Below are 21275 nucleotides of genomic sequence, written 5' to 3'. Positions count from 1 at the left end.
ATAGAATGAATGCTCAGTTCTAGAACCTGTTAAGCTGGGATCAGTCTTAGGATACTGGCTTCTTACACCATGAATGCAAGGTTCAGGCAAGGATTCTGAGTTGGAATCAAATGTTTTAGAGGTGGGAATGATCTTCATATCAGTAAAAGATGGACTTCTGGTAGTATAGCACCTCAAGCCAACAGAATTCTAGTTTTTAAAATCTGCTTCTCCACTTCTCAATAGCTTCTCCAACCCATTGTTTGAGTTCTGCAGTAAAGTTACTAAAGCAGATGGTGGGAGTGGGGAAAAAAAGAGTTGGCTTTCACAGTGAATGTTCTAGAAAGCCCCAACCCAGTGGTCATAAGCAGCTTCTAAGCTATCACAAAAGCAAAACTGTATGCCTTCCTTTGCCTTGGTCTTTTTACTAGATCCTTTCAGGCCACTTTTTCAGACTTCTTTTTTTCCCTTAAAAGCTGGGATTGCATTTTTTCCCCTTAAAGATGTACAGGGAAACAGAAAAAAATGAAATTCAGGAGGCTCCTGCCCAATAAACTCTCATACATTTAATTATCAGAATTTTATAACTAATGTAATCTTAGAGGTCACCTGCTTCGATCTATATCCCTCCCATTTCTGCTTCCTCGCCTTTCCTCTAGCATTTTACAGAAGAAAACACAGGTTGAAAATGGAAAGGGGAACCAAGGTCAAACAAACACTTATGTTCTATCAGGTAATAAAATACTAGAAATGTAAGTAAATCTTTATCCTTCCAGGAATTGCTCTCAGCCAAAGAAGTTGCTTGCCCAAGATTATACCCCACTTTGCAGGGGCAGCCTGCATCATACTTGAAACAAAGTCCAGAAACCCACCTCCCTTGCCTCCTTTGGGAAAACGCTAAGGGCAAGCCCAGCACCAGAGCAACCCATAGGGTCAGCTGCAGCTCCCATTAAACTATGTCACCAGTTCAATTTCTCCCTCCTCCCAGTCCTGCATCCCTTACCCTCACAAGTGTTATTCCAGAAAGCACTTGTTAATAAATTGCCTGTATTCTAAATTCGGTCTCAGAGTCTGATTCCTGAAAAGCCAGCATATGACCCTTAAATACCCTTTAAAAATTCAGGAAAGTTATACTTGATGCTTCTGATTTCTTTTTTTTTTTTTTTTAAGTGTATTTATTTTGAGAGAGAGAGAGAGAGAGAGAGAGAGAGAGAGAAACATAGTGGGGGAGGAGCAGAAAGAGAGACAGAGAGAATCCAAAGCAGACTCTATACCATCACCACAGAGCCCAACTGGGGCTCCATCTCATGAACTGAAAGATTATGACCTGAGCTGAAACCAAGAGTCAGATGCTTAACTGACTTAGCCACCCAGGTGCCCTGTTGCTTCTGATTTTTCATAAATAATTTCATTTATAATAAGAAAAAACATTTAAAATAATTCTTTGGTCATTGTAAAAATAGTCAGCCTTTGCTACCATTTTAAAACAAAGTGCTCGGGATTGGAAAATCAAAATACGTGGGTATTTTTGCCTGTGCTTTCAGCTAGTGTGTTTCTCATGAGCATTAGTTTACTTTGCTGTGAAATGTGTTCAGGGATAGGAGCAACAGAGGCCACATAATGTTTTCAACCAATAAGTTGACAAACCTTAGACAAATAAACAGATGTTGCACTCCAATGAAATTAAATACATTTCCCCATGGATTTTAAGAACAAAAAGCCACTTCAGATAGTCTATATTTGATCTGCTAATTTACATTTTATAAAGCATGCTGAGAAATGTCAAGGAAAAGGGGAAAAGACAGTCTTACAAAAATAGCGATTCTTAAGTGGAACAGCAAACATCTTCATACATGTGACTAGAAATAAGCACGATGCTATGATGTAGTTTATACAAGACTCAGTAGATGAAAGACTTGATAAATCTAAATAATACTGCAAGTGGGGCCATCAGAAAATGTATCTACTCTTCTGAATGAAATCATAGCTCTGCCAAGATACAGATTTACAATTTGTTCAGCAGAGTTATCTAAGACCTATCAATCATGTCAATTGCAACGAGTTTATTTTATTTATCAGAAAGCTTAAGAATTTATTTAAAAATCAACTTTGATTATATGTTGAAGTCATTTCCTTTCATTAGATAGAGTTTTACCAACACAGAGCTTGGAGGTAACAAAGAATATGATACGACAAAGTTACTTCAAAGATATATTTTCTATTGAGTCTTCATTTCTCATAGAAATTTTATTTAGGTATAATATATATCTTGAAAATTGGAATATCCAAAGTAGTGCTTAGTGATTTTCCAAAGTGAAATGCCTTGCAATTATCATCGAGGGCATGAAATAGAACATTATCAGAAGTTGCCCTATGGTCTCTTCTGGTCATTGATCATCTCCCATCAAGAGTAACTGCTCTTCAGAATTCTGACCCAATAGATTATTTTGCCTGTGTTTAATTTTACATAAATTGAGGGGCACCTGGGTAGATCAGTTGGTTAAGCGTCTGACTCTTGATTTCAGCTCAGGTCATGATCTCAGTCTCCTGAGTTCGAGCCCTGCGTTGGGTTAGGTGCTCACAGCACAGAGCCTGCTTGGAATTCTCCATCTCTCTGCCCCTCTCCCACTCACACTCTGTCTCTCCTAAATAATGTTAGAAACTTAAAATAATAATAAAATTTACATAAGTTGAATCTCATAAATGTGTTAGGTTTCTGTCTTACAACATTTTATCTGTGAGATTCTCCCTATTGTTTATGGCGTTTTAGTTTGTTCAATTTCATTGCTGCATTATATTCCACTGAATATAATGAATATGTTACGGTGTAATAAAGATATGATATGGGGAACAGTACTGCCACACATATTCTTGTTTGCGTCTTTTGGCGAATACATTATGTATCTCTGCTGGGTAATTTTACCCAAGGTTAAAACTGGTATAAGATTGGGATTGCTGGGTCAGAATATTCTTATACATTTTATAAAACTATTTATTTAAAATAATGTACCTGCATTATATGATAATTTTTAAGATAGCAACAAAATCAGTTGCTGGTCATTTTACGGCCCCCATTCATGTAGAGTAGGAAACCAGGAATAAGGAAAGGTTTGCTGTTTTAGGCAAAGAGCAAGTTGGAGCTCCAGGTGACAACCTGAGGCGGCACAATGTAGTGGGCGGATCTAAAACAGGTTTTGGGTTCCTACTCTCACATTCCTAGTTTCCATATTTGTAAATTGGATGGGCTACTGTCAAAAATCTTTTTAAAAAGTATATAAATAATATAAGGCATGCAAATCATCTTAGTCCTTGGAGAAGCAGAATACCAGAGGTTCAGAGGTTGTCCAGGTGTGTCCTGAGGTAAGTCAGTAAGCTGTCTGAGTCTCTTATCTTATCTGAGTCTCGCTATCTGTAAAATCAGGATAATCTCACCACATGATAATATTATGAGGATTCACTGAAATAGTAATTAGCAAGGTATTGAGCAAGTGAATAATATTCAGAAATTCTCAGTATTTGTTAGGTTTCATTTCATTTTTCATTCTTTCTAAGCTCATTATTTCCTTTCCTATTTAGTAAAAACAATTTTAACTGCCCTTAATACATCATAAAATCTTATTAGAAGATATTCTAACTATAATTGATTTTAAGAAAGGTCCTTAAACACTGGTGTGTTACAAACACAAGGCAGTCTTATAATGCATTTACTTATTCATTCATTCATATGACAGATGCTTAGCAAGCACTAGTTTTGTGCTAGTATTGAGCTATACAATGTATGAATGCAAAGATGAATTAGATGCATTCCCTCCCTATCATGAAGTAATTCACAACCTGTTAGAAAAGGACAGATTTGGACTGGAATACCTAAACATATGAGGCAGTACATAATTAATGCCACAAATATAGTAGAACGAAATGCTATTCAAACATGAGAAAGGAAGCCATCATTTGCTGGATACAACATTCAGAAAAGAAAGAATTTATGAGAGCATCACTATCTGCTCTGGTCTGTGAAAAATGCATATAACTTTGTTAGGTAGAGATAGCCACTGAGTCATTCCAAAAAGAAAGAAATGTTCAGAGGGAAAAAACAAAGAAAAGACCATGTATATTTATGGACAGGCAATTTAGTCTAGCCTTGCACGAATCTAGGATATATCTCTATCTCTCTATCTCTATATCTATCTACCTACCTACGTACCTACCTACCTACCTACCTACTATATCTATCTAGGCATAGGAACAGGATACTAGAAATGTAGACTTAAATGTGAGATGCTCAGCAGTTTGTAGGTGTTTTTTTTCTTGGCAGGCAATGGGGAGCCTTTGGAGAAATGTATAGAATGGAATGCCATATTTAAATTGTTTTAGGAACACACCTGTCAGGCAGGATACATATGAATCTGGAAGATGCTAGAAGGGGGAAAGACTCCTTATGAAGCTGTTTTGACAGTTCAGGTGTGAGGTCATAAAGAAGAGAATTAACATATGACTCCAGGGAATGGGAAGGTAGCCAGGGATTCAAAAGATATTGTGGAAGGAAAATCAACAAGATATGAGAACTTATTGCATAAGAAGGTTGTACATGGAACAGAAGGGTCCACAAAGGATTTTTTTTGAGTATAGTTGACACAGAAGAAACTATAGAAGACTGGCACCACTAGAACTTTGTTACAAGAGGAAAGTAGCTGGAGGGGAAAAGTGAAACAGCTCAGCGTAAATGTCTCTGTATGTAATGAAAGAAATGAAAGAAGGACAATGGCTTCACAGGGCACCTCTGTAGGGAGCTTAGTGATTAGGAGCTCAGAACTCTGAAGCCAGACCTTGTGAGTCCAAATTCGGGTTCTGCCACTTAGATGCTGTGTGACTAAAAGCTAGGTACTTAAACTCTCCAAGACTCAGTTCCCTTATTAGAGAAAGAGGCATAATAATTATATCTATCCCATGAGTTGAAGAGCTAGAATTCATTATAAATTCCATAAAAGTTTTTGTAGTTATTAGAGTAACACTGAAAGCTGCAATGGAGCATGGAGGAAACATGACATATAGTAAAGTAGAGAGAAGCAACTGTTAATTCATTCACCTAAATTATCTTGATTGAAGCCTCCCAGGCTCTGAGTATTGAGGATATGAACTGATCACAGAGACAAAATCTCTACCCTTATAGAAATTACATTAAAATACAGGAAACAAATAAACAAATACAAAAATGTGAACAGGATGGTCATACACATTAATAAAGAAAAACAAAGCAGAATATATAGAGCAGAGGGTGACCACAGATGCTATGTGTGACATTTCTCAGGGAAGACCTATAGTGGGAGCTGTTGAACACAGAATTGAATGAAATTAGGGAAAAGCCATGTAAATACCTATGAAAAGAGATTCCAGGGAAAGAGAAGAGCAAGTGAAAAGTCCTTGCATTTGAACGTGTGTTATTATCCAAAGAACAGAAGGGAAGGCTATGAGGCTGAAAAGGATTAGAGTAGTAGCAGGAGATGAAATGAGAAATGAGTCCAGAGGTTTTATCACATGGGGCCTTGTAGGACATGGTAAAATCATGGATTTCACTCTATATGTTACGGGAAGTTAAGAGGAATAACATCATCTAATTCATACAGTTGAATGGCTGCTCTATAGACAACTCACTACAGGGGCAAGAGCTAAAGAAAAGAGACTAGTTACAGGTTTAGAACTGTGGTCAGGTTCTTGATATGGGTTATGATAAGAGATTAACTTAGAGATAAAATTTGGAATTTATTAAGATTTAGATGGCGTTAAGGCTCTCAGAACAAAATGACATCATAGAAAGATCTAGGTAGGTAGAAGAGAAAAGGCTGAAGACTGAGCTGTGGGGCATTCTCTGACTTAGAGACTGGGCATAAAAGGAGGAATAAGTAAAAGATACTCAAAAGGAGCAGCAATGGGAAAGAAAGAAAACCAGGAGCATTTAGTATACCATAAGGCAGGTGAAGATAGTGTTTCAGTAAAAAAAAAAAAAAAAAAAAGTGAGAAGCTATGTCAAATTTTGCTGAGCATCTGAGACTTGACCATTTATTTTGACAATGTGGAGATTATTGATAACCTTGAAACTCTGGTTTCAGTGGACAGAAACTGTCTCATTAAAACTAATAAGGAAGATTACAAAGAGGGAAAAGCCAGTATAGACAACTTTTAAAGGAGTTTTTTGGGAAGGGAGAGGAATAGGCTGTAGTTGGAGAGGAAAGTAGTACCCAAAGATGGTATTTTAAAACAGCAGTTGTGACAGAATGTTTGTATGCCAGTTGGAATTATCTATGAAGAGAGAAAATGGATGATACCAGAAATGGAAGGGATACTTACAAGATTCCCCAAGTAAGTGAGAAGGGATGGCAACAGGGGAAAGACCTGGCTTGAGACAGGAGCACAAACACATTAACTAGACTTGATGGAAGGATAATGATACCAATTCTCAATGCTTCTCTCTTCTTGGTAATGTAAGAAGCCAAATTATTGGCTGAGCATGGGGAAAGAAGAGAGATTTGGGGAGTCTGAGAAGAATGGATATAAGACATTCATTTTATAACCCGAAATAATGAATGAATGGAGAAATGAGTGGCATTACCAAATACATGACTGCTAATACCTGGCAAGGAAGTCATGTGTTTTCTCCAGATAAATCAGCTGTTAGTAGAGTGGAGCTAATTAAATAGGGTTGAGTTTTTTTCTGGTGAATATGATGGGGAAGGAGGACCAACAGAGATGAGGGTGTTTGCAAGGGATTGAGGAGGATAAATGACTATGACTTTTCAGTTGAGTTTGGAGGGAAATCAGGACAGGAAGCAGATGAGGGACAGTGGGAAGGTGTCAGAGTTAATGCACTGGAGGTCTTAGTGGGATTGAAGAATTGTTGGCAAGGGGGGAATAAAATAAGTGAGCAGGAAAGTAACAAATAGAAAAAAGGGATGATAGAAACTGGAGATTATAAGGGTTACAATGATTGGTTTAGTGCATGACACGGACTTGATGAATTGAGGTGGGAAGGAGCCAGTATCATTGTAGGCACCATAAAGGGACCAACAGTCTACTGTCATTGGATGAATTACCTACATGGAAATTATAATTACCAAGATTAATCACAGAGGTAACTAGAAGGGCGGCGATCCCCAGGTGTGCTAATATCTTCAGTAAATGTGGGAATATGACAGAAAACTTCAAAAATAAGAGGGTAGTAACTGGATATCTGTTAACACTTGCTTCAAGGGTGCTAGATTATTTAAAACTGGAAATGGGATCCATTAAAAAAGTAAAAAAAGAACAAACCCAACTATGAATGTGATCATTAGAATAAGATCAATAATGGTGACAGAAATTTCCATTCTTTTTATATGAATTCATATTTTTTTTACAATTCCTTAACACTGTAGCCATCTGTTTTGCAATTGGATTGTATACAAGAGAAACCACAATAGCAGTGTATGTTTGACTTCAAATTATAAATTAGGGTTTTAGTCATTCTTCATTTTGTCCAGATGCCCAGAAAATTCAGGGGAAACTCTAAATATTTTTGATAATTTGATATAGAAAAGATGAAAACAGAAAACCCTTCATTTCTTCATTGTGGTTCCAATCTTTACCCACCAGGATTGTTGGACTGAGCATCCATAGGAATCATAAGCTTGGCCCGAGGGGCTCGGCGGGCAGCCAGTGACCTTTCCAGAGTAGACATGGAACTCCCTGCTTCTTCAGTGTCTTGACCTACAAGAAAAACAATACTGAGAGATACACCTTTTTCAATGATGCGACACTTTACATAATTTCCAGCCAGGCATGCCAATGCCTTTTTTATTTTATTGATATTTAAATAATAATACCTAGTTTTTTGTTACCCAATCAATATACTCCCATTGCACAAACATTAATAAAATGTATCATAACCTCATTACTCAGAAAGAACCATTGTTTATATTTTGTTCCTTATCAGGTTTGCTTATGTGTTTATATGTGAAAGTGAGAAGGTATATATTAATATATATATATTTTTTACTAAAGTTGCATTATACCATATATATCATTTTGTAAACGTCTCAATAATATGAGTGTCTTTCTCTGTCAAGTCAGTGTTATTTATTTATGTATTTAAAAATGCTCATGTTTCTAAGTTTATGAGCACCATCTATTTTATTTTATTTTATTTTATTTTATTTTATTTTATTTTATTTTATTAAGTACACTGTATGCCCAATGTGGGACTTGAATTCCTGACCCTGAGATCAAGAGTCACATGCCCTACTGACTGAGACAATCAGGTGCCCCAGTTTTATCATTCTTTAACAGTTCCATTAACATCCCATTGTATGAATTTACCACAATTTATGCAACTAGTACTTAGGACCCAAAGACATTACATCTTATTATAAAAACTCAGAAAATAAACTACATTTTTTAAAAGTAAGTCTAGGCATAGTTATATACATTTATTATAATGCCACAAAATGTCATTCTAAAGAGTCATTAAAAGTCGTAAGAATGGTTTATGTAGATTTAAAATGTATATAAAAAATACATGTTGAAAGGCACCTGGGTGGTTCAGTCGGTTGTGTCCAACTTCGGCTCAGGTCATGATCTCACAGTTCATGGGTTCTAGCCCCATGTGGGCTCTGTGCTGTCAGCCCAGAGCCTGAAGCCTGCTTCGGATTCTTTGTCTCCTCTCTCTCTGCCCCTCCCCTGTTCGCTCTCTGTCTCTGTCTCTCTCTCTCCAAAACAAACATTTAAAAAAAAATACATGTTGAGAACAATAAAACTGGTCTACGGCCATACCACCCTGAACGCGCCCCATCTCGTCTGATCTTGGAAGCTAAGCAGGGTCAGGCCTGGTTAGTACTTGGATGGGAGAACAATAAAGCTGAAGTTTTGAATAGTATGTGTATCATTTGTGTAATATACATATGAAAGCATATTATATATACATACACATTTGTATGTGTATAAATATATAAATGTAAATATATCTGTATATTATATATTATATGTGTGTGTGTGTGTGTGTGTGTGTGTGTGTGTATATATATATATATATATATATATTTGTATACAAAGGTTACACACAAAATTCTTAACATTGCCTTCCTTTCATGAAAGGGATAAGGAATTTGGGGATGGGGAAAGGCACTCATACTTTTTACTTCCTTTGGATATTATTTTCACAACTTTTTGTACTATTTTTTTTCTTTTAAAATTACATGCACATATTCTTTTTTTAAATTAAAATAGTAGTTAATAAAATTCAAAATTTAAAATACTGATGGGGGAAATTTCTATGCAGCCCAGATAATGGCAGCTGCCTAGATTTGTATCTGTCCAAACATCCTCCAAAAATCTATACAGAACTATACAAGACAATAAAGCTACACAAGATGTAACCTTTTGAAACGACTAAAGGAGAAAGAACAAACAAACTCTGGATTTCCTACAGGCACAAAAATAAATAATATTTTCCAGCAAAGCTATGACTCAAAGTTGAATATTTGAAAAAACTACACAAAAGACAGAAGAGGGAAATAAGACTCCTAAGACTGACCTAAAATCATTCAGAAAAGTCTACCCCACGGAAAAATGTTTTAAAAGTTTCCTACTAGACCAGAGCACTTAAAAGTATACTATTAATTGACATGGAGTTTTGTTCTTTTAACCAGGAGAGTACAGAGAATGCTTACTATAATGGAAAATATAACCAGCAGGATTTTGAGTGCTACTTTCCTTTTACTATACAGTTGGCAAGTAGGTCCTCAAATTAAAAACAAATAGGCACAAGAACCCTCTCATTCTAAAAAAAAAAAAAAAAAAAACAAAAAAACAACAAAAGAAAAAAACCAAAAAACCAAAACAGCCATCACTTGAAGTTAAGCTTCTTCCAGGACTTATTAAATGATCAAAAGTAGTCTGGCTGTCCCCACTCCAAATGCCATTTTAGTATATAAATGATAAAGGGAAATATAAAGAAGGAGGAGTCCTAGAAATAATTTGCAAAATCTTCTGCGGGCTGAGAAGCAATTCTGTCCCCTCCAGTGGGAGGCAGAGGTATGCTCTCCTCCTGATGCCCCACTAGGAACCAAAGCTGCCAGAATAAACACCTGTAAAGTGTGGAGGTTCCTGCAAAAGAGATCTACCTTTCATTCACTCTCCAGATAGTAGTCTCTTCAGGCAGCTGGCTTGCTGGTCTACCCTGTGTATATTTAATCAGAAGAGGTTATTGAAGAGAGCAAGACTGAACGAGTGACAGCAGTGGAGTATAAGCTCTCTCATCATTTGGCCTGGAAAAGAAGTAGGAGCTTCTTCTGGGTCAAGTGGGCACTTGAAAAGTTGCTCAAGCTTGAGTCTTCTTGCTGGAATTCACCCAAGTGCACCTGACCCACCTAAAACAGTGAGGGTGACAGAGCTGTTCTTGGTAGGAGTGGGGTAAGCCCTGACTTGATATCTCACATGGTGTAATGAGCCAGGGGAAGAAGCCCACAGGATCTCATAAAGAATTCATACTTGTGTTTCACAAGAGACCCAGAATTTGGATGTTGCATGAGGACAGTCCATGTGCTCACAAAGCAGCACAGCCCTTCAAACTGTCCTTTCTGCCCTCTCTCCTTGCCTCTCTTCTCATCTCCCTTCCCCATCCTCCTACAAAGCCAGGAAGAACAAATAAGTAGGAGGAATAAGTAAAGGTGTTTCTGAAACAGACTGTGCCCCCTCCTTCTGTCCCATCCCCACCTCTCCTCCAAGGTGCTGGAAGCTTTAAAGAACAAATTACAGCCCTAGTCCTCAGAGTCAAAAGTCTAGCTGGCCATAGGGAAAGGAGAACCTTTAATTTAGATTTCAGATGGCAGTTCTGGACAGAACCTGAATGCAGTTTAACCAAATGAAAATGATGGGAAAGTTAAGGAATCTGCTTGAGATATTCTTTAAGAGCTAGAAAAAGTATACTCAACAACTCATGGTTAAAAATCAGTAAGTGAATTCCTTGTTTAAACAATTCTAAGCTGAAAAAGTCTAGTAAGCCAGTTACATATTCCAATACCTAAAATATTTTAATTCAGTTTTAAAACAACGGCTACTCATTCTGCAAACACATGAGTAGACCAAGAGTTTTGTTTTGTTTTGTTTTGTTTTGATGAGAGTACTTGGTTGATTTTTCTGCTTTCCATAAGCAGTTCAAAAATATGATGACAACAGAAAGTGAAATATCTTACAACCACTTTTTAGATTTTCTTAGTTATTCCTAGACATGAATTGTTCTGTGCCTATTTATTAAACAGTAGGCTTTTTTCTTCTGATCACGTTGTATGTCAACATCACCTGCAGACAGACTCCATCAAACTAGGCTAGTGATCATATAATGTGATTACATGGGGACAAAAGTTGATCTTTACAGTAACCAAGGCTGAAATAACAGGAGATGTTATGTTATTATCTTCACGTGCCATGTGACTCTAGTGTGATTTTTTTAATGCAATGAATTGAGAGCAAATTTTTAAAAAACATTTTATTAGTTTTTGAGAGACAGAGAGCATGAACAAGGGGGGGGGGCAGAGAGAGGGGGAAACACAGAATCTGAAGCAGGCTCCAGGCTTTGAGCTGTCAGCACAGAGCCCGACACGGGGCTGGAACTCACGAACTGTGAGATCATGACCTGAGCCAAAATCCGATGATTAACTGAGTGAGCCACCCAGGTGCCGTGAGAGCAAATTTAAAATCAACTTTCAATTATCCATAGACATAAGGAATGAAAAAAGTGTACAAATACCTTCACATTTTGACAAAACTCTCATTCGAGATTTAACAAAAAGCAGTAAGTTCATTTGGCTTTCACATTTCAGTATTTCCCAAATGTACCACCTGTTACCTCTTAGAAGTTTTAAGTAACGTTGCAATTATAAAAGGCAGGTAATAGGATGCTGGAAAAGAAACTAGTTAATCAACCAAATTTACATCAGATTATTTTAACTATTGGTAAATGACCCACAGATTGAAGGGAAAGATGTCTCCATCAAAGAGGAGACAAAGAGGAAACTTTTTGTAAATAAAGTTTCAGAATGGTGGGGGGTTGTCCTGATGCCTGAGATGAGAGAGTTACCTGAATGAGAGGTGCTTTTGCTCCCCAGCTGGGTTTCTGACTGGCTGTGGCTGACTGGTGTGAGGTCTTGGCAACTTTGGATGGGGGAGTCCCTTCCTGTAGGGTCAGTACCTGATGGCTTCTCAATATTTTTCATCTCCATTTCTTCATGATGTATCCAAAGATCAGGGGGCCTGAGGTCCTTCTGGCTGCCCTTCCTTTTGCCAACACTGTGGGTGGCCCGTTTCCTATGGAAGAAAAATTAGAAAGCAACTGTGAATGCTTCTATTCAGTGGTCCTTCCTCTCTTTTCTCAGTCAATTCAAGTTAGAAGCAGAGAAGGATAGAAGAGGGCTCCCAGGAGGAAAGCTGTGAAATCAAGGAATTGGCAGGCATGTCTTGGCTGCCTTTCCTCGTCTCCCCTGGAGATTCACCACATTATAGGAGCAGTGGTGCTGAATCCCCAAGGCCTCGGCTGCCTGCCAGAGAGCGTCTGACTCTAGCTTCACCAGCTACAAATTCCCCACAAGGTGACAATGGGTGAGATGGAGCCATATGCCAATCTTTGGAGCCAGTCATAAGATACTTCACTGCAACATCTGTTTAGGAGATAAATGAAGGAGTCGTGTTGAAAGGGCAAATGGAAATAAAAAGGCCAGAATTTGTGCCAGCCAAGACTGGGGTTTAGAAGAAAGTCTATAGCTCAGCTGTATAATTTAATGTGCTATTTGAAGACAAAAGGCCGAATGAGGACACTCTAAGGAGAATAAAAGCACTTTTGCCTTGGAGTTACTAAGTATCTGGATGAAAACACAGTAGGATCCATCCTTTGAAAAGAGAAGAATACAGTTTAGAAGTATGCTTCAATTATCTCCTATTTTCCTCAATAAGAATTTAGCAACCATAAATTCATTTTTCAGTGGTAGTCTGTTTTTGGGGCTAGTCAGATTCAAATGCTCCCTTTAGGCTAAGTAAAGTAGCATGATACTCGTGGCTAGTCATTCTCTACAGTAGGCATCAGTAAAGTATGGCCTGCAGACCAAATCTGCCCACTGCCTGATTTTGTAAATAAAGTTTTATTGGAATCCTACTGAACTCATTTATTTTCACACTGCAGTGTGTCGAGTGGTTGCAACAAAGAATGTATGACCCACATGTCTCACAAAACCTCAAACATTTACTATTTGTCCCTTTTCAGAAAGTTTTCAACCTCTGCTTTACAGTTCTAGTTTTTAAAATCTCTGCTTGTATCTTCTATTGGTAATAATGTCTCTTCTAAGACAGAATTCAGATGGTTTAAATCCAACATTTGATAGAGCCCCAGAGAGAAGTAACTCCCTCTCACTTCCTCCCTTGCAACAAATGGTTTATGAGGATAGCTGTTTTCATGGTTGCTAAATGACTCAAACAAACCACTTCAGTGAAAACTCTTTGTAACCTGTCCAGGCCACTGAGAGCGGCTTCATTTTCCAATGCTGAAAATAACCTTTGCATTCGTCAATTAATACATGTTTAGTGATGTGACTTGCTGAATTTTAATATATTTTTATCTTTTTTGAAGTGTGCTGATAAGGATAGGAGACAAAGAATGCCAGACTTAATATTTATCAAGTAGTTTAGTACAGAAATAATGCAGTATTTTCTGTTCTAATATTTTCCCTACAGCTCCCGCATTTTGCTGATTTCTTGGCAGCAGTCCCACACTGACTCTGACAATGGTCTGTAATAACCTTTAGATCATTTTCTTATATCTAAGATAATAACTCTCTGCTAACCATCCATTCCCTGAATTCATTTCCTTATACTTCACCTGCCCAAATGTACTAGTCCGCAAATGACACACAGCTTGCTATGTAAATCTACCCCTGGTCACTTCTTAGAACAATCTAATGTCATTTTCAGACTTGGAGATTTCACCCTGTTATCTTTCTAACAAATCAAAATGCTAAACCACTTTTTAATCCCAGTGCCTATCAGACTGAATACAGAGAAGTACCAGTTCCCAAATCCAGGATAAGATGGCCAATGTTTTCATAATAACTCAATATTTAAATAGGTGTGGGAGGGAAATGTGTCAAATAATTTTTTAAACTAAAAATAAGTTATGAATTCTGGTTTCCTCTTGCTTACACACATGCCTCATTCATTCATTCATTCATTCTTCATTCACCAGCCCCTATAATCTCAGTACCAAGCATCCACAAATGTAGTTTACTAAAAAAAAAAAAAATTCCAAATCTGACTGAGGTAGAGCTTTTTTGTATGGTGTGATTTATAGCCTCTATCTGGGAAAAAATTATCATTCTTCATAAAATGCATACACATTTTTCTGATGGATTTTAGTTAGATTAAGACCTTTTCTGAGAAGCTACTCATCCACTTAGCTGTCAGCCAAGAATCTAAAGACTCTAGGGGAGCCTGGGTGGCTCAGTCGGTTAAGCATCTGACTCTTGATTTTGGCTTAGCTGGCAATCTTGCAGTTGGTGAGTTGGAGCCCCAGGGTTGCTCCGCACTGATGGCACTGAGCCTGCTTGTGATTCTCTGTCTCCCTCTCTCTCTGTCCCTCCCCTGCTTGTGATCTCTCTCTCTCCCCCCCACCTCTCTGTCAGAAAAACATAAAAAATAAACATTTTTAAAAAAACTTAAAAAAAGAATCTAAAGACTAAACAAACTTTATTTCCTTTTTGTATATATTCTATGAAAGGCCATCTACTAACTACTTTTGTTTTCTATCATGTCTCTTATCAAGAAAGAATTCTTTGACCTTGAACAGGCCTCCCTTCCCTGCGGGTGGTAGTAGCCCAGCCACCAGGTGCAGCAGGTTTTGTAATAAAACTGACATTTGCTCATAACTGAACTGAGACTTGTCTTAAAACCTGAGTTGTCATCTCAGCCTTCTGTCCATCTGCTGGTTCTCTGATACAGGACCCACTGTGGTCCCCTTGATCCTCTGTCTCCTCATTGGAATCTTCAAAATCTGTACGCAGATGAACCTGTGCAATGGGTCCTGAGGTGTGGTCCTTGGACCAGCAGCATCAGCATCACTTGGAAACCTGTTAGAAATGCATGTTCTCAAGCTCCACTGTAGTTCAGAAACTTGCAGATGGGGGGGTGAGAGGGTGCAAGTGGGCAGGAGAGGGTGGGGCCCAGCAGTCTGTGATTTAACAGCTCTCAAGGGAAATCAGATGCACTTCAAGTTTGATGAACACCACCTTAGTGAATTTTTTTTTGTTTTTATTTTAAACCTAGTTTTTGCATTAGATATACAATATGTCACATGTTGGTCCCTCCCTACATGCACCCTTTCTCACAGGTACCAGTAATCTTCCAGCTTCCAAAAATAGCCATAGGATGCCAGGGTCTCTTCTCACCCCATGGGCTATTGAATAAAGGCAAAGCAAGCATTCTTTCAAGGCTCTCTGCTGTCTCTTTCTCATACTGGGGGGCAAAGTTTTCACAGCATAATCAAGTGTTAATGTTTTTTGTTCTCTCTCTCTGTCTCCCTCCCTCTCTCATTGTACTTTTGCCCAGAATGCCTTCACAATCCTATTTACTTACAAACTACTGACTCTTGAAGATTTTCTTCAAGCCTCTCTTCTTCAGGAAGCCTTCCTGACCATGCTAGGTCAGTGTCATCTTAACATACCTAAATCATTTCCCTTGTCTCTTTACCACTCACCTTGCATTGATGACCGTCTGTCTTACTGAGCCGGCCAGATGCTCCCAGAGTGTGTATTGATTTCCTCCCGTGAGACTACAGCAAATTCTGTTTCATTCACTTATCCAACATCATCCGTTGTTTTGCAACATGTATTCATTTATTTATTCAGTGAACATTTACAGAATACTGAGTATGTGCCAAAAAAATGTGCTAAGTACTAGAAATGCAAAAGATAGGTGAGACATTGGGAGCTTAATAAATGAATGGAAAATGGCATGGCTACTATGAATTTCTGCATTGTTGGAGTCATGAGCAGGCAACGGATCATGGCAGTTGGTAAAGCTGAAAAAGTGGAGGGACCAAATCACAGGAGGCCTTGCCTCCAACAGAAATATTTTTAATAGTATCAGGAAGTCAGTGGGGAATTGCAGAAAGATCTTTAGCTCAAGGGTTAACATTAATCAGATCTGTTATTTTGTATAATGCAGATTACTTACTGAACACATAGTAATTACTTGAATTAAATAATGAGAATTTTTCATTATCGACTTGGAAGTATTTTCTTTGGCAAGATTCTCTGATTTTTTATTGGCTTCTGTGTTTCTTACTTTGCACATAACCTATTACTGTAAGAGAAGTTTGTTTCCTCAATCACTTTTAATCAGTATGTTTAGGATGTGAAAGGGTAAAAGCCAACATTGGTTTAGTATCCATTTTATTCAAGACTGTGCCCTTTGAAGTTCTACAAAACTATCATTTCACAGATTCTTTTTCACATTGTAATAAACTATTAAACCCCCTTCTCTGCTTAGGCATCCTCTGTTCAAGTCCCTCACAGGAGGCAAATAGTTCTGTACTAATTCTTGTGGTCAGATAGGTGTGTGTCCAAGATCTGATGGAAGGTTGAGGCAAGAACACTTTGCCCCACTGGGGATTTACAAAAGGCTTCAGAAAGGAAGAAGGGCTGGAGGGCATGTGAAAAAAAGATTCAAGTTCACCAGGAAAAAATATATTAGGATGTATAAGTACCCGCCCTACTTCTTCCATCCAAATCTTTTCCAAAGGTTTCCCGCTTCCTAATTCTCTATATTGATTATTTTCATTCTGCCAACTGATATAAAAAGCAAAAGAAAACACTTGTATTGGAAACCCAGGGAACATGTGTCATAGATACTCAAACAAACCTGCATTTTCTGTGGTGGAATTAAGATATACTGAAGATATATTGAACCCTAAGGGGTTGCCTCTGTGGGATAGGGAAAAATAATTAAATTGTTAAAAATCTGAAAATCAGTGAATGTAACCTAAGCTACAGTAGATTTCATGTAAGAGTTTAAACATTTGATTGTCAGCATTGAAAATGATTATTTCTGTTAAGAATGTGGACTAATATTTAAAAGTTGCTGTACACTTGTCACATCAAATAGGACATTTAGTCAGTTGGTGACTCTATCAAGTAAAACTTGAATTTTACTTACATATTTAAATTTAATGTAGTCGTACAAGCTGTTGATAATCTACCCAGGTAACTGCCTTTAAAATGTGATAACCATGCGTCCTGGATTTCCAGCGTATTCTCAATGTAAAATCTTTTGTCTTTAGTATCTACAGATACATTCTAACTTATCATATTCCATATTCTATAGCTTGGCCAGGAAAATGTCATTACTTTATTAAAAGGCACAAAACCCCTCACCTACTCCCCATTAATTTAAGCTTTCACAAACACATTTTTTCCATCTTAGGATATTCTACTATGATTTCACTAATTCAAAATGTGTAAGGGGAGTCCCTCTTCAAAGTAGTAAGCAATTTTAAATTAATAACCAAAAAGAAATACAAAATTATTTTTATCTCATATCAATTTGATGCCACATGTTACCATGTGATTCTACAACTTGATAGCATTCCATGGGGAGTTTCAGTGTTCTGAGGTAGAGAAGATGACAGAATGTATTTATCCCTGTTTCTCATTTGAGGAAACTGACATTCAGGGATTAGGTTTCATTAACCACTACTATTTTAATTCAAGAAGTGGGGAATCAGAACCAGAACTTGGGTTCTACCTTCTGTTATTTTATATCATAAAAACAAAACGTTACCAACTAGAATGTGAATCAATCAGATAACTACCTCATTATTAAATAACTATGTGTATACGAAAAACCATACAATAAAATATATGGACATTAACTTGAATGATGTACTGCGAACAGTGCACATAAATATGCTTCAAATCCATTGGATGCAATTCAAGAGCCCCAATAAAACACAAAGACAATTTACAGTCTCCAGCACCAACAGGTAAAGAGATTTTGAAGCAGCCCATGAATGTGTTTCCTATTTCACTTTATTAATTACATGAAACTCTCATTTTTCTGAGGGTTCTGTAAGGGACATTACTTCTGTTTTAGATTGGAATTGATTTTGCTTTCATCTGCATCATTTAATTTGTTCAAAAAGTCTCCGTGATGGTGGTATCAGGAGGAAGGATCCTCAGTAAAATCAAGAAAAGTTAAATTAAAACTCAGGAATATCTTGAAGGAGAAATTTTTCTTTTTCACATTTTCTCTGTTAGTATATACAAACAGAGAGGCCAGGATGAAAGGCAATGGGTCTGTTACAGAAGAAAGATAGATGAGGAAAAATTGTGAAAATATGCCAAGTAAATATTAAGAGATTTTGAGTGAAGGCTGAGGAAAAACCAAAGTGGCAGTAGGACAGAAGCTATAAATTCACTTTCTTTGGTTTTCAGTCATTCACGGAGTGATTTATTCTTTCATTCATCTCCTAATTTAAAAATGAGTTCTATTGAGGGCTCAGCCTCTACTCTTTCTAAATAAAACCTTCAAGCTCTTAAGAAGTGCTTAGCATGGGATTTAAGACAATTTAAGAGTTTCTAAAAATAGCATGAAATGCCACTTTTGCACATGGAGAAGACTGGCATTTTCTCTGTGAGGAAACAAAATATGTCCAAGAATCCAATTCATCAGGTCCATATAATCCGCCAACATTCTTCTCAAAAGGATGAAAATGAAAAAAACAAAACACCCCACTACAGGTGGTTCCGATGATTAAACTTAGTTTAGTGAACACATTCATGTTTTTCAAGCCACCATGAAATAGGCCAAGCTTGGTTTTGGTGCCTTCCCCGCTTTCCTTCACGTGAATATTTCTCAGCTCTACTTCAGCAGCCTGTCACATAGATGTCTTCCCATTCTATGTCTGCACAGCCCCATTCCTGGGATTATTCCACCAAGAGACTGTCAAATGCCTCACCCCATTACAGTTCTTTTTTCTCCAGAGCCTCACTAAATGTCCAGCACACTGGAGGTTCTGTGTAATTATGATTTCCTAGAATGCTCACACATGAGAGTAAGTTAAACTCAGTCTGCCTGGCTTCTTGTTTAAGCACAATGGATTAGCACATCAGCCATCACTAACTCGAAGATAGCCCAATTTCACACATGCAGCCAAATATAAAATTTGTCCTGCCATATAAATAAATTAAATACAAAGACTGCATCTACACTCATATGTCACTTTCTTTAGCTTGTACATCTTCCTGTATCCTATTTCTAAATACCTCACTTCAAAAGGTTGGAAGATACAATACAGATCAACAAATGGGTCATAGGATTTTTAAAAAGAGAAACTAAGGTATTAGCAAGGGAAGAGAAACAATGATTTGTTAGAGAATCTTTCTCTGACACTGTGTGTAGCATATAGTTGTCAAATCAGCCACCTATAGGCCCAATGCCTCAGGCTTTCAGAGCCGGCACTATGCCTGAGGCCAAAGGGAAAAAAAAATCAAGGGAAGATCTTATCAGAGCCAATTCAGTGAGAGAGTACAGCTGAAAGGGACATATCAGGCTGGATTTGAAAAGTGCTAGACAGGCAGAGAATAACCAGGAGATTATTGCTGATTCCCACAACTTCTGACACAAGGTTAATATGCTGGTTATGGATGTTGCTGGAAGGGGATAAACTGAATTAAAACCATCTTTCCATTCTAAACTTTGACTTTGATGTATCATCCTCTGCATGGGCTATAACCTAGAATTGCATAATATGGAAAAATTTTTTAAACCCCTCAAAACGTTGAATTTCTGAGAATCAACCACAGCCGGGAAATCCGAACATTGTGAATTTCTAGGATCTCTCTTCTATCCTAAGTACTGTCTCCAAACTAAATACTCCACTGTATTATAACTACATTGAGTTTGGTAGTCATTCGTGCAACAAGCATTGGTTAAATGCCTACAGGCCTCCTTGCCAGAATTGATAAATACTTTCAAAGGAACACACATCTCCAACATTTTACACATAATTGCAGACAGGGCCATGAATTGGGACATGGTGAAGTCCATTTTCTAAATGTTGCTAAAAGGGGCGCCTGGGTGGCGCAGTCGGTTGGGTGTCTGACTTCAGCCAGGTCACGATCTCGCGGTCCGTGAGTTCGAGCCCCGCATCAGGCTCTGGGCTGATGGCTCAGAGCCTGGAGCCTGTTTCCGATTCTGTGTCTCCCTCTCTTTCTGCCCCTCCCCCATTCATGCTCTGTCTCTCTCTGTCCCAAAAATAAATAAACGTTGAAAAAAAAATTTTTTTTTAAATAAAAAAAAATAAATGTTGCTAAAGGAACATGTGCCCTCCTCTGAAAGGAAGGATCTGGCCCAGAGAAGTCAAGTCAAGCAGAAATGCCAAGTGGGTCTCCAGGTGGATTCTATTATTAAGTCTGCAAGCCTAGCCCTCACTCACTCAAGTTATGGGCCTGAAATGAACAAAAGGCAAGGTTTTGCTCAGGTCAGAGGCTAAGGAATATGTGGTAAATTATGAAAAAGAACGCCAAAAGAGATTTCTCAAAAATATAACTCAAGAAGGTGATAGGTCAAACCGTGACCTCTCTCCTCTCAGGAACCAGCTGTTACCTACTTTCTCTGCTGGGCTGAAGAGCGCCGGGTGCAAATCACAGCCACGATCACTACCACCAGCACTGTGATGACGCCAACGGTGACCACAATGATTACAAGCAGGTTGCTGTTCTTTTGAGGAGTGACACTGCCGTGTGGGGGGTGCATCTGGCCAATGGGTGGCTCTGGGAAAAGACAGGCAAATGGAGATCAGATTTAGGGGTTGTGACAGCTCCGCGTTTATCAAGCTGTTAAGGATGTGAATGTTCCTATTGTTCTGGGCATTCTTGAAGCTGGGGAAAAAAGCAATGAAAAATGAGAGGAAAGATCTATGTTACCTCCCCAAGAAGAAAATTAAATATATGTCCACGCAAAATCCTATATGGAAACATTCATAGCAACATTATTTAGAATAGCCCAAAGTGGAAACAACCCAAATGCCTATTGACTGAAGGATGGATAAACAAAATGTGGGGCTTCCATACAGTGGAATATTACCCAGCCATAAAAGGGAATGAGGACCTGATACATGCTATGACATGCATATACCTTAAAAATGTTACTTTAAGTGAAAGAAGCCAGACACAAAAGGTTAATATTGTACGATTCCACTTATACAAAATATCCAGAATAGACAAATC

The 21275-nt window shown here is 37.9% G+C and overlaps 1 protein-coding gene across 4 annotated transcripts in view; it reads right to left on the bottom strand.

The window, feature by feature from the left end:
- The window catches only part of DCC (DCC netrin 1 receptor), a 1140843-nt gene that overhangs the window by 50572 nt on the left and 1068996 nt on the right, over positions 1-21275 (bottom strand). For all 4 annotated transcript variants that reach the window (XM_045458871.1, XM_045458872.1, XM_045458870.1 and 1 more), the window contains 3 exons: positions 20657-20819; positions 12086-12312; positions 7603-7719 (listed from right to left, as the gene is read on the bottom strand). In XM_045458871.1, the coding sequence (XP_045314827.1) occupies positions 7603-7719; positions 12086-12312; positions 20657-20819 (507 nt within the window). The remainder of the gene's footprint in view (positions 1-7602; positions 7720-12085; positions 12313-20656; positions 20820-21275) is intronic.

The sequence above is a fragment of the Leopardus geoffroyi genome, chromosome D3 (assembly GCF_018350155.1).
Source record: "Leopardus geoffroyi isolate Oge1 chromosome D3, O.geoffroyi_Oge1_pat1.0, whole genome shotgun sequence".
Lineage (NCBI taxonomy): Eukaryota > Metazoa > Chordata > Mammalia > Carnivora > Felidae > Leopardus > Leopardus geoffroyi.
Note: the sequence above shows the minus strand (reverse complement) of the source record. Positions and strands in the feature narration are given on the sequence as shown.